Source organism: Phasianus colchicus, chromosome 5 (genome assembly GCF_987193195.1).
Source record: "Phasianus colchicus chromosome 5, bPhaCol1.hap1.1, whole genome shotgun sequence".
NCBI lineage: Eukaryota > Metazoa > Chordata > Aves > Galliformes > Phasianidae > Phasianus > Phasianus colchicus.
The window spans coordinates 31,367,573-31,381,902 of NC_143440.1; the positions used below are offsets into that span (position 1 = coordinate 31,367,573).

The 14,330-nt window shown below is 32.7% G+C and overlaps 1 protein-coding gene across 16 annotated transcripts in view; it reads right to left on the reverse strand.

Moving 5' to 3' along the window:
* RYR3 (ryanodine receptor 3) overlaps window positions 1-14,330 on the reverse strand; it is a 202,157-nt gene that overhangs the window by 131,274 nt on the left and 56,553 nt on the right. For 15 of the 16 annotated variants that reach the window (XM_090141242.1, XM_090141245.1, XM_090141240.1 and 12 more), the window contains 6 exons: window positions 13,621-13,733; window positions 13,090-13,189; window positions 12,581-12,674; window positions 9,271-9,345; window positions 8,273-8,429; window positions 3,018-3,191 (listed from right to left, as the gene is read on the reverse strand). In XM_090141242.1, the coding sequence (XP_089997368.1) occupies window positions 3,018-3,191; window positions 8,273-8,429; window positions 9,271-9,345; window positions 12,581-12,674; window positions 13,090-13,189; window positions 13,621-13,733 (713 nt within the window). Of the gene's footprint in view, window positions 1-3,017; window positions 3,192-8,272; window positions 8,430-9,270; window positions 9,346-10,976; window positions 11,061-12,580; window positions 12,675-13,089; window positions 13,190-13,620; window positions 13,734-14,330 lie in introns of those variants that run through there. The other variant, XM_090141243.1, reaches the window with a different exon arrangement.

Consider the following 14,330-nt stretch of genomic DNA (forward strand, 5'->3'; position numbering starts at 1 on the left):
ACTACAATCTTGCAATGGACATGTATGCAAATGTATACACAAATGGCTGCTCCTAAAGTAATGCCTTCTATTTTATTATATTGGTTCATAAAGTCAGAGGCAGATATTAGTGGCATGGCAGAATAAGCTGAACCTTCCCACCAATATTCCATGTTGCCATGAGACAGATGGCAGCAAACAGGCACTCTGACAGAATAGCATCTGACATAGAAGTGCATATGAAGCAAAGATGTGCAATTTAATTCCTTCATTCAGAAAAAAATTACACCCATTCACATTAGTCAGTGCTTGCTGAACTTTTGTGGAGACCAAACAGTGGATGTGAGCACAGTGAGGCAATTGGTGATCCATTCCAGCAGTAGTGATGGCAACGCAAAAGAAAAGCCATATTCCAGACAGCAATACGCAGCTGTCACACCACAAAATGAAAAATGACTTGATCAACACATTCACACGAATTGGTGGATTATGATCAAAGAACTGCGTACAGAGCTGAATATCAGCTTGCATATGTTGGAAACAATGGTGGTAACTTTGGAGTATTGAAAAAGGTTGTGCCAGGTGAGTCGCATAAATGGTCTCACAGGAACAGAAAGAACACTGTATGTAAGTTTATCAGGAGCTACTAAACCAATATCAGGCTGAAGGTGACAATTTCCTGGATTGCATCATTACCGTTGATAAAGATGTGGTACAGCCAGTATGAGCTGGAATCAAAACAACAGACCATGGAATGGCCACATGCAAATTTTCCACTGAAGAAACAGATGAAGATGTAACCTGCAGTGCTGCACACTCTCTTCTGGCATAGGAAAAAGGTGATCTTTCTAGATTTCCTGGAACTTGAACAAACCAGCAACTCTGACCACTACACCCAACACTAAACTGAAGGCTTGAACATCCAGAGTCATGCCAGAGAAGAAGATAGCATTTCCGACTTGAATATATTCAGGCCAATTTAAGATGGCAATATTTTCCTATCAATAACATGATCGTGCCTTGCTTGTAAACAGCTCACAGCCTGATCACCTATACTGATATAGACTTTTACAAGCATGGCATGACAGTTGTTGTTCATCGCTGGTAAAAATTTAAGTGAGGATGATGAAATTCTTCTTGTATTTCCTGAAGACAGGAGAAACATTTGTTTTCTTTCAGTCATCAGGAACTGTTACCAATTGCCATGACATTCCAAAGATTATGTAGGGATGCTTTGCAATGACATCAACAACATCTTTCTGCCCTCATGTTGCATACTATCCAATTCCAGTCTTACATACTTCCACTTTGCTTAAATGAGCGCTAACTTGATCTTCCTCCACTGAGGATAAATTTGGTTCTGCAGTTTCTTACTGATCTCAGAGATCTGGGATTGTTGAATGCAAATCTTATCAGTAAAGATTAAGGCAAAGAAGAAACTAAGTATTGAAGTCATTTCCACATCCTTGGTCACTAGGCACCTGGTCCAATTCAGCTCATGTTCTTCCCTATCTGCACTTTGCTGTTGGTGTATCTAAAGAAGCCATTTGTTGTCCTATGTATGCTTATCAAATCTTACTGTGGACAGGCTTTGCATTTCCTAAATCCAAGCCTGCATGCTTAGACAGTGTCTCTGTATTCCTCCTCAGCTATTTTTTATATGCTTCTCTTTCAGAACCAAGTTTATCAGGGGCTACTTATTCACCCAAGGTAGGCCCCTTGTCACCTTTGTTTGATTTTCAGCTCATTGAGTTGGACCATTTGGACCATTCTTTTTATTGTTTTAGATTAATAGAAACATTAGAGAACTTCTAAAATAAAACTATGTTTAAAAAGATGATGATGTTTAAAAGGAAATCCAAACTGCAGATTTATCTACTGATTTTTCATGTTCTGATAAGATCACCTTTAAAGTTTTTAAAAAAATAACTTGACAACAAGCCTGACATGATAAACATGATAGGAGAATTAAAAACTGTTAAAATTGAAGCTTTATTGTATATTATTTCAGTTTTAAACACGAAACTGAATAATCACTAGTACCACTTGTTTTTTTCTTCTGCTAACATTTGCCCAGGATAAGAAACTGACATCCAACTTAAGATATAAAGAAAGACAATTCTGCAGCAACAAGCAATGCTGAAACAGAAATTAGATCCTAGAAAAAAAATCTTCACATGATACTGTTAGAAACAAATAAAATATAATTTTGTACAAAGCTTGAATTTTTCCAAGTGGCTACAATATCAATAAATAAAGATTGAAGATATGAAAAATATAATCATAGCGTGCATAAGTTTCAGTTCAGATAAAATTAAAATACTCTGATCATGCCAATTTACTTTATGAATAACAAATGAAAATTATTTTTTTTTAATTAGCTTATTAAGACTGGTAACAGATTACAGTACATTTTTTCAGTACTTTCCCAGAAAACATCTAAAATTCAAGGTCCTTGTTACATCATCACAATTACATTTTAAAATTTCACAGAATATTGTTCATTGAGAGTTGTTAGCTAGGATAGTTTGGCTAGGTTGTGGTTGGACTCAGTGATCCGACAGGTCTTTTCCACCTGAGCAATTCTATGATTCATATTCCTTAAGAAATGTGTGCTTAGCCCAAATTTAACATTTCTTCTGGTAAGAAAATAGCTAAGCATATTTCTTAGTTGCAAACTTATATTTGGTCCTGTTCGTTTTTTTTTTGTTTGTTTGTTTTTTGTTTTAATTTTCTGGGTTGAAAAGGATCACAATGACCATCTAGTTTCAACCCTCCCTGCTATGTGCAGTGTCACCAACCAGTAGACCAGGCCGCCCAGAGCCACATCCAACCTGGTCTTAATATTCTTAACTGACACCATTTTTACAGTGAAAGCATTCACTGTGTAAAATAAAATAGCACAAATAAATTAATCCCACTACAGTCACACTGTCAGGATGATAAAAAAGAAAACAGGACAGAGCAAAATTGTTACACGAGTAACATTAATTCAACAAAGAATAAAAAAACAAATAATGAAAAGGCAGAATCATTACCTTTCTTTTCAGGAGACCTAAGCGTGCTGATTTAGCATCTGGTGCTTTATAAGTCAACCATAAGGCACTGGCTACATGTTGAATAAAACAGACTGAATCACCGTATTTTATTTCTGGGACTCCCATTCCATCAATATCACGTTTAAGAGTAGAATCTTGCTTTTCTTTTAGTTCCTATGAACATAAAATAGAAGTTGGCATATAATTTGTATACTGAGGCAGAATAAACCACTGAATTTTAACATGATCACATTCCAACATCGAACAATAACGTTTATGATATCTGTGCTGTTAAGATGCAGCTAAAAGTCTATTTCACAAAATTTCTAACCGTCTGTACAAAACTATTCAGATTCTAATTGTTTAAAAATCACTTCAAACTTGGAATACCACCATAACTTCTGGAGCAAGAAACATCAAGTAAAATCCATTGCAAAGTAAATATGTATTAAAAAAATTAAATTATTAAACTAACCTAACCATTTTACCTAAGCTCATCAGTGATTACTGATTTTGTTAAAATCTCAATTTAGTAGTCTGAAGAACACTGTATTATGCTTTTCAAATTCTAGCTTAAATAATTAGAAAAAAATAAGCAGAAACATTTTAAAATTTAATCAAAATACTTTTATACTAGCTACATTTATGCTTATAACTAGTATATGCAGATAAAAAATACACTTGGAATGATGGCTCCATAATCCAACAATCAGCAAAGAAAAAAATCAGTAAGACTTGGATTTTAAACATATTTTTTTGCATTTCTTTATTTTTTACATTTGTTGTGTTTTAACATTCATTCTCTTTGTAAGAGGAGCTGGATTCATTCAAATTTCTTTTAAATCCACTTCAATGCTTGATTGGAACATCCAGTAAAATTTTTATGTCCAGGATCATAAAAGTGAGCAATTATTTATTTATTTTTTTATTTTTTTCAATAACACAGTTTTCCTTTCAAAACTGAGTTTGGGAATAAGGACAATAATATGCAGCAAATTGTGTAATGGCAAATTTTGGATGTATGTATATGTTTGCTATTAAACAGAAAATGAGTATTAGGTTAATTCTTTTCTATAATTTCAAGTTCTCTGATAGACTGAGGTGTAAATGGTTGCTAATTTCTTGCTAAGAAAAGAAAAAAGGCTAGACATTGATAAATCACACTTATAACAAATTTTCTGTTCAGCGAATGTTCAACATCTGTGGAGTAAAAGATGATCCACTGTAACTGTGCTAATCCATTTTCATTTGAATGCAATCTAGCTGTCATCTTTCAACAATAATTTTAGTTGAAACCTCATAATAACATCAAGATGAAGTAGAATGAAATTACAATGTATTCCTTGGGGATACCATTACAATATAAAGACTATGTGGAAATCATGTCACACCATATTTATGTGGATTGCATTACCACATACAGATAAAGATGAACAATTTCAATAAATATTTACCGTGGGGCCACTAAATAATGAAGAATACAAGGAAATAGCACAAGTTCATTAATCATCAGCAATTAATTATCTCTACACAGCACCCTGATGATCAAAGCATTTTCATCAAGTATTACAGCTGTGTCAAGAAACAAGCAATATGAATTAAGGTATCGTTTGTTAACACTAAAGTGATACTGGTTCTTTCAGATTACACTAAACATAAATAAAAAAATAAATATCACATTTCAGAATGTTCCTGAGACCCTGAAGGCTGTTTTCACTTTAAACAACAGAGCATAAATTCCTCTCTGTGAAATTTTGCTCTTTGCACTCTGTCTAGCTTCTCCAGGATTTTAGCCAAGTAATTTGATAGTACTGTGAGAAGAGAGGGTGTATTTTCTAAGTGCTATTAGAAGTATAAGTTATAAAAAGAGTATTATATCGGATGATGAAAAAAAGAAAAGGTAGTAAGAAATATGATCTGTAAGATATTTGTATCTTTGCAGCAAAACATCCAATCTTTTTCTCCTCCAACACCCTCTCCTCACAGTCTATTTTTGTTTACCTCCCTAAGGCCACAAATGAATCAAGCTGGAAAAAAAACAAATCACATCACAGTCTGGAAGTTGTCTAAGGGAAAATAACAACAGTAATGAAAAAAAAAAAAAGGAACAAATGGAATAAAAGAACTTTGGGGGGCAAAGCTGACAAAGATCAGCAGTTTTCACAAGTTGTTTAATGCACTAGCAGGGCAAGATTTTGAAAATGGGAGAATTCCTACATAAGAGAAAGAAGGTAAGGAATGGCAGACTGAATGAGACAAAGAAATAATTAACTTCAGAATGATTTTTCAACAGTCTTCTTGTAGAAAAATGCCCTTGATACTTCAAGAGCTTGTTTGTCTACTCTTAAAAATGCTTAGATAACTTTACTGCTCAACATTTAATAAGACTAATCTGTGTATGCACATTCAAATGGTATCTCTTAGTGTTGGACATTGTTACTGTGCTAAAAGTACTGCCATCTGCTGCAGCAATTTAAGCAAAGAAAAAGATGCAAAGTTGACAAATATAAGAGCAGAGGACTGATATATACAGCACACTTACCTTGCTAGTGTGTTTACTATAATCCATACCTTGCTGCATACATTTCTATACCCTAGTAGCCAACAGTGGAAAAAAAAAAAAAAACTGGTAATTTTAATTTTACTTCCTATTTTCTGCTCCCATCTAAATTATGTAGAAGTAGCGGCGCTTAGTTGGAAATAGTAACAATAAAATATGAACCTGCAAATGAACATTTGTATTTAGCAACTATGTCTCTATATGGCCTATCATCTTATGGCCTATATGGCTTATCATCTCAAAAACTAACTAAACTTTATGATTACTACTAAACTATTACAACATCCTAATGCCATCTTGAGCCCCTAAGATAGCTACATGTTGGCAGTAATATTAAAATGATATCAAATCCTTCTGCATGAGTCATCTGTGACTTTTGAATGTGTTAGAATGTTACCTACTCAGACTACACAAAAAATTTCTTCATTGTTAGTTGTATGTGTGTCAACAAAATAAAATATGATATCTCAAGTATTAATTCTGGGCTATGATAGTTTTTAAAGAAAAAACATTTCTAAAACATGTCTTGCTCTTCATTTTATTTATGCTCAAATGTAAGCACAATCAAGGTTCTGCTCAACAGAGTACAGTGAGCCAAGTACTATGCTGAAATGAGAACACCCCATTTCAAAACAGGATTCCATCTGCTGTAGGGAAACTGCTGTCTCTGTGGTCACAAGGCATTACAGAACTCTTGGCTTAAAATATGAAGATTGACATTTTAAAACTTTTGAGAAAGTGAAACCCATTTTAAATCAACAAAAGACATAATTTTGTTGATGTATTTTTTTCAACTTAGTTGGCATTTATTTGCAGCAAATAGACATAGACATATATTTTATTTTCATTCAAATCAGCACCATAAACTAGAATGTTCTATTAACATCTCTTTACTATATTCCTTCACATTAAAAAAGCTCCATTCTACTATTCTTTATTTTAGAACATAGTAAGGAAAACTCTAATTTAAATTTGTAATTAAAAATATCTGTTCTGATTTCCAGTACTACCTGGCAAAAGGAAACAAAATGTTGAAAGTAAGTTTATTGTTATTGAATGCTATCAAAGGATTTGAAAATCAAGGAAAACTTGTCAAAGAAACTCCTGGGAAGCCTTGGGTATTAACTATACTCCACAAAATTCTGCCTACTGGCAAAGAGAATCTCTTCCTTTTTTTTCCCCCCCACAGACCCTCTTTTGCCAGCTTTCAGAAAAAAAGAATATCTCAATGGAGAAATGTTTTATTTCCTTTTGAATACTTCACAGCAATGTATGTTCTGAGCACTCTCACCTGAATTCAGTGTTGATCCCACTTGAAAAAAAAAAAAGCTAGACTAAATAACTCCCAAGGTCCCTTTCAGTCTGAGTTACTCTGGGCTTTGAAAGGGCAAGAGTGCTATAAACAGCAAGGTATTCCAGTACCTTATGTTTAAGGATCTGTACACAGTTGGATAGGAAGGAATTAGTAATCTTGAAATTTCCTTTAATTTATGCCATTTTAAGGCACAGCCAAGTGAAAACATTTATCAATTGAGAGAATGAACATGATAAAATCATTACAAAATTTTACAAAGATTTATGTGCAGAAATTAAAAGGCAGTCACACTGGCATTCATGTTGTACGGCCATTCATTCTTTCTCCTTTTACTCTCCATTTAATCAGCACAGGTTGGTTCTATGAGTTTGTTTCTTCTTAAAGGATTAAGTTGCCTGAGAGTAAACAACAATTTTTATTCTTTCCTCAGACAAAAGCAAAGTTATATTAAGCCAGTATGCAATTAGGCAGTGAGTACATTATAACAATTTGAACACAACATTGAACCAGTAACTGTGGCATTCCTGGCACACTCACCATTAACAAGGTGCTCTGATTTGCAAAGAAAATTGGAAAAACTTATACATAATAAATGGCCCTGCACAACATCATACACTTAATCTGAACTGCATAGTCTTTATGTTGCAGAAAGAACTGAAGTATTTGGTAAGCCTCTGCTGTCTAAGTTGCAGATCCTATTACTTTTTCAATTATTCTGATTGGTTAAAATAAGAATTGTTGGCATACTGCATGCAGTCATGCTAATGAAATACTCATGGTTATTTTAAAAATACTAAGGAGTATTTTCTTCATTATAGTAACAGAAGTCCATGGCGTGCCAAAGCCTTGAATGATAGATTTTATCTCATTCCCATCTAACTTCAGAGATTCTCTTGCAGTACTCCTCAGGGACCATACAACATTCAAAATGATACGGAACATTTAACTACTTATATCCAATCAAAGATACCTATTGTAGAAGCTACAGCAACTGTTTGTATTGTCATTAAAGCATGTAAAAAATTATCATCTTTGGTGTAATCTAATGAGTTGCTGCCTAACTAAAATGATTCTAAAACATCTGTATTAAACTAGCTGTATTTTGTACTGTATTATCTTTCAATCCTGTTTGATTATTATTATCATCATTTTTAAACTGGTCAATAGCTTAATTTACTTTGGAATTTATCTATCAGTCTCATTTCTCTTCAAGGAAAAATTTGTTACTGTTGGTTCAAGATATTTATCTTTCGATGTAAATGCAGAAACCCCAACAACTATAATATATACATTAAAAATAAATTAGAAAGGTATTGAACCAACTCAGATCTGCATTTGAGTGCTTCATATTGAGGACAAACTTCCATTAAAGTCATTTACCTTTGATGCTCTGAAACAAAAAGCAGAAGATGTTGTGTCTGACTTTTCTCTGTCCAACATTACAAGACCTTCATCATCATTCAAAGCCAAGTACATTCCTGTGGTTATATGTCGAAGACGGAAAGGCTGTCCCCATCTGATGTTACTTCCACTCCAACTAAATGTACGAGACATCAAGGAATAATTTATGAAGTAAACAAAACTAACATTTCTATTTTTTTTTGTCAGAAATTAGAAATGATATATATAGAAAGTCCTTTCTGCTTTTGATTTCAATATCTGCATCAGATGCAAAACTGGTAATATGTTTGCAAATGGAAGCTTGGACAGAAGCAATCACTGTAATTTTCTTGCTTCATTGCTCTCTGTTTTATTAGGATATTACACACACTATCTTTAAAAACCACAACATTTTCTGAAAAATATTAACGTGCATATTAACTACTATAAAACAGTTGTCTGCATAAATGAATTAAACTTAAGTGAAGGACTCAATGTTTGAAAGAAGTATGTTTTCCTTTAAGATGTAGAATAACTCTTAATTACAAGCATATTTCATTTGTAATCACAAATACGTCAAGTGTAAAGCAAACAGGCATTGCAGAAGGCCACCAAAGTTGACATTAAGCATCCTTATGGTACACAGAAATTTCATTTCATTTGCAACAAGAGATAACTAACCACAGAGACTTTGTCTGTGAAAGACATCCATGAGAGATATTACTGTTTTGACTTCCACACATGCTTCTAAAATTATAAGTGAAAACTAAGCAGCAACATCTCAAGCATAAGTATCTCATAGGCAACATTATTTTTGACATGGGACACAGATGAAAAAGTCTTGCAATATTGACATTGCAATATTGATAAATTACATTTGAGTATGAGCAGGCTAACTTTATTGGACAGCAGGACAAATATATTAATGATGTTCTGTGATTCTGTGAAATTGATGTTAGCATAACAAAAGTTACTAAGAAATCCAAAAAAACCTGTACCTTATTCGAAGGGGTTCTACTCTCCACAAAGATCTCGCTCGAACACCTGCTCCTCCAGTTTCATAAAGTACTTTCCTACAGAAAGATTCAGAAGATCATCCTCTTGCCTTTGTTTGTGCTACTTAGTTTTCAGAGGACTAAGTTCTACAAACCATCTAGGACTCCCAGCTAGCTCAATGGATGATGAACAGAAAAAAAAAGAATTATACTTGTCAGTGAGAACACCACTATAGAGTATACAAATGCCCCAGGCAAGTTATGATTTGAGGCCATTTAGATTAATCTATTCTCTCTCGGAAGTTGATAAAATATTTTCAAACTGGCTGAGAATTTTCTTTTTCACCTTAGTGATAAAACTATGTAATTCATAAATTCCTAGTAGATTAATCTAAATTACTAATGCCCTAAAACACAATATTAAAAATAATTATACACAATTGCAAAATTAACAATAATCAGCATGAATACTACATCAGCCATAGCACTGCTAGAATTGCTTCTAACTTTCTAACTAAAAGAGAAAAATGGTAATAAGAAAACAAAAACACTGAATTATAATCTTTACACAGAATAAATGTTACAGATAAAATATGTTTCTAATAGTACAGCAGATATAGGTTTTCTTTGTTAGAAGTTCTGTGTCCTGAGTTTTCAGATGAAAACTTTAATATTAAGCATTTTATTTCATATAGTCTTTATATATTAGAAAGATTACAAAAATTCTGTTGCCTTGATTACAAAATTTGAATTATTTCTGAAACTTAAAAAATATTTCTCACATATATTCCTGTGAACAGGACTGTTTCAACACTATCATTTAAGGAAGCTAGACCTTTTGTCCTTACTTATCTTAAAAAGATAAAACGTACAGTAAGGGAATTTAAAATCTGCTTTCCTGCTCAGTCAAAATATTCTGTCTACTCTATATACATACATGGAAACATCGTAACCTGCTATGTAGTGTGTTCTAAAACATAGCAGTGTTCTGAAATCAAGAATTTTAACTGGCTTTTCAGGTTGTCAAATTCTTCTATTTTTAATAGCTATCAGGATAAAAGATCTGTTTAGCATTATTCTCATGCAGCTCCTGGACTTGAAAGTCAACTTGTGAAATGAAAGCTTTGTTTTTTCTAAACTGACCAAGTGCATAAGGAACTTTTCTTCTAACAAGAAGAATATTTGATGATCAGACTCTTGACTGACATCAGTAATAAGAATCTATATATTTAAACAAAATAAACTAACATGACATACCATTTACATAGAGTATCTTTATAAGAATATGGAATTGTAGTTCTACATCTATTCATTACACAGAAGTCACGTATAAGAACATGTATGCAATTCCAAAAATTTCAAAATGATTGTGTACAATAAACGCAAGAATATAAATTTCTCAGAGAAAAGATAACAGCATTTCCTATGCTTTTTGTATTCCAGGTTTCATACACTTTAAAGCTGAAATATAAAGTGACAAAAAAAAAAAAGAACCTAGCAACCAAATCAGATCCTCATTGTGTCCATTTGCCTTACTGGTGTTACCGTAATGATGGAAGAACCTACTGACCTCTTCTCTAGACAAGTTCAGAATTAGTAATTTGCTTCCACTCTCCTTTTCCTCCTCTATTTCTGCTTGGCTCAACTCAACCATGTCTTCACCAAATTATGACTTGGCTACCATAAAAATTCCTCTGTTCACTTCTTACCTTTAAACACATATACTGTTTAATTCCTGTAATCCTTTTCCAGCTTTTTCTGTGTGCAGTATTATTACATCCTTAGTGACCTGGTCTTATGCTAATAATGCTGCAAGTAGAAAATAATTTTTGCTTTTTCTTAAACACATACACATCACACTTTCTTCAGCTTCTCCTTCATTCCACCCATTCATCCATCCTATTCTGTGTTTTTGCAAAACCTTCCTTTCTGACTCGCAGAAAGACTATTGCATGCATTTTTCCTAATCTTGCAATAAAAGAGGGTAGTCCCCATATGAAGTTTAAGAAGCATTCTTTACAGAAGCCTACAGAAAATTAAATGTCTCTTTCATAAAAAGAGAAATTATCAGTGTTGTATAACTTAGGAGCTTGTTTAATAGTATTATTAGAATGCATAAATATGATTAAGTAAAAAGATAGAATCACTATTTTTATAGAACTCTCACTCTCTTTCCTGTTGCTGTTTGTTTGCTTTGCACATATCAATTCTGTTTTGTGGAAGAAAAATACGATTCCTACAACTACAACCCAGTAAGAACTTGGCCTTATACCATTATGCACATTACAAATCTGAAAGATAAGTCCAAATCAATCACTTTAAAATTATCAGTTTACCATTGGTTCACATACACACAGGGTTAGATACAACATAGCAGTTCTGAACCTATTCTAAGCTCATTAAGACTAAGTGATGATAATATTATCTGAATATGACATCTGATCTCGACAACATATCAAGGTCCTAACATTATCACTAATGTTACACTTTTGTACTTGAGATGCCCAGTTAACATTTCACACTCAGTGCAAACTTACTATCATTTACACGTAGGAAGAGAACAGAAAGAAAAGGTCACTAATAAATATTCTCTACCACCCACTTTGGATCTGCACTTTTTCACTGAACAGAAGTGTAAAAATTGAAAACTTAAAACTGAGAATTTCACTTAATTTGTTATCTGAGGCATCACATTCCCTAAAGCATACCTGATTTGCTACAACAGGTATAGAGATCTTATTTGTTGAGTATGACCTTTAATGTTGCTTTTCTAAATATTGAAATAATTATCTTGCTGTGTTTTTGATTATAAGCAAAATGCAAAGTTAAATTCTAGTCATAATAAATCATCATTATATATTATAGATGTAGATTTAAGTTCAATACAAAAGAGATTTAGACTAGGTAATACAGTTTCATTATCAATGTATCCATGCAATTTGAGAGAGAAAGAACTTGCAAATGGCAAAATATATATCATATATGAAGTATGCTGTAGAGACTGGGCTTACAGAGATTTTTTTAGTGCCTTTATTTATTATTAAAATATTCCCCATTAATGCTTGCTGACCTCAGCTTATAGTAGCACATGAAACAGGTTGAAATCCTGGTGTTGAATTTCAGAAATACAAGAACTTATGACTCATTTTCTGCTTAGTAGGTCTCTCAAATTATAACAATGTCTCTGTCTAATTAAAAATTACTATCAAGACAAATGAATCTATATAACTTTTATAATCTTATATTTAACCGACAATTAATGATCCATACTTATTTTTTGAGAGAAAATGCATAAAAATGCACCACCACTCACTTTTGCTGTGAATCATTCTGATCTGTAGAAGGAATTGTCAAGCACTCATCATGACCATGGAAAAAACGTACTACATGCCCACCAAGAAGATATCCTGCAGAAAAATCACATTCACTCATTAGTTTATATTGGCCATTCCAAAATGTCATTCTCAAAATAAAAAATTTAAAAAAAAACACCACTATTAATTTTAATAATACCTCTATGAAAAAGTATATTATTTCTTAGTATCTTTTACAGTTACCACAAAATATTTATTCTGAAATTAAAGATAAGAGGAAAGCAATCTCTTAACATTTAAAAATCCAATTAGGATTCTGGGACAGAAACGGAAATGGAAAAAATGCATAATTACTGTTTTAAAATTGAATGCCTTATGTAGAAGCCAAATTTGTTAAAAGAACAAATATATAAAGTAGGAAGAGTAGAATGAAACTCATATTAATGCTGTTGATCTAATATGAGTTCATAGATTTCATACAAATTTCTAAACAAATAAAACACCAAACCTTCTGTAACATTGCTTCCTGAGCATGTAGGATGTACATTCCAAAGTGTCTGCATAAAGGAGGCGTCCACTTGAATACTTCCATTTGACATGGAGAGATGCTGAAACAAGATAACAACAACAAACAGTGAAAACTGTGCTTAAAAATATTTTAATGTATGCTTCCTCAACAAAATAGAAATACAAAACAATGTAGACATACATACATTCTTTAAAAAATTAGTGGGAACATGCTTTTTAAATGATCTTTTCTAAACTCTAACCAGCACTATACAGCTACGACTTAGAAATATTCCAGTTAAGAGAAATAAAAACTTCCCTAGACAGAGAATATTGAAGGCTAAAGGCATGAAAATAAGCATGATCTAGTGTGAAGAAAACAATTCATGGAGGAAAAAAAAAAATCATTAGAACCAACGATCATTTTGTAGATCAGAAAAAAAAGTAATAATAATTTCTAAGAATCCCAACACTTTCCCAGCAGATTGTATTTTTCAACCATCTGGTTCACTCGCTTGAAAAACAAACGTACCAGGTATCTTTCAGAGGACACACTGACCAGGATAAGATCATCACCTATTCGAACTTTTTCTCCTTCTGATCTTTGTTTAGAAGCAGGGTGTATTGTCCACCAGCATGCCTCACCTAAATGACAAAAGATACTTATCATTGGTATACAAAACAGGTAATTCCCACAAAACTTAAGAATATTTTTGGACAATATTGAAACAACCTAATGAAAAATCGTGTCTTATAAGACATTCATCATACAAAGCCAACTCATTGCTTTTTTTCTATCCACTCTAATTTTTCAATTTTTTCAAAACTGTTTTTTGGCAGCTAATCTTTGCTGTCACTGAAGGTGTTATTTCCTGTGGCTTTGTTAAAGCCACTAATCATTTACAAAACAATGCTTAGAACTATTTTTCCTCCAGCACCAGCAATTCACTGGTGCTGAAGCTACCTTGGTCTTAATGATCACATTTTGTGTCTTCTTTTCCTTAATGTCCATAACTGTATTCACAGTATTCTGTACCACTTCCACTCTAAGCTACAATAACATTGTAGAACTGAAAGAAATACTCCATAATTTTACAATATTGCTGGTAGCATAAGGAAAAGTGTGAAAACCTTTTAAATCAACTTTCAAACTTCACATAAAACATTCTTAAAGTATGAAAATTATGAAAATGATTATAAAGAAGATAATAAAAGTTGCGTCCCTAAAGTGTAAAGTACTAA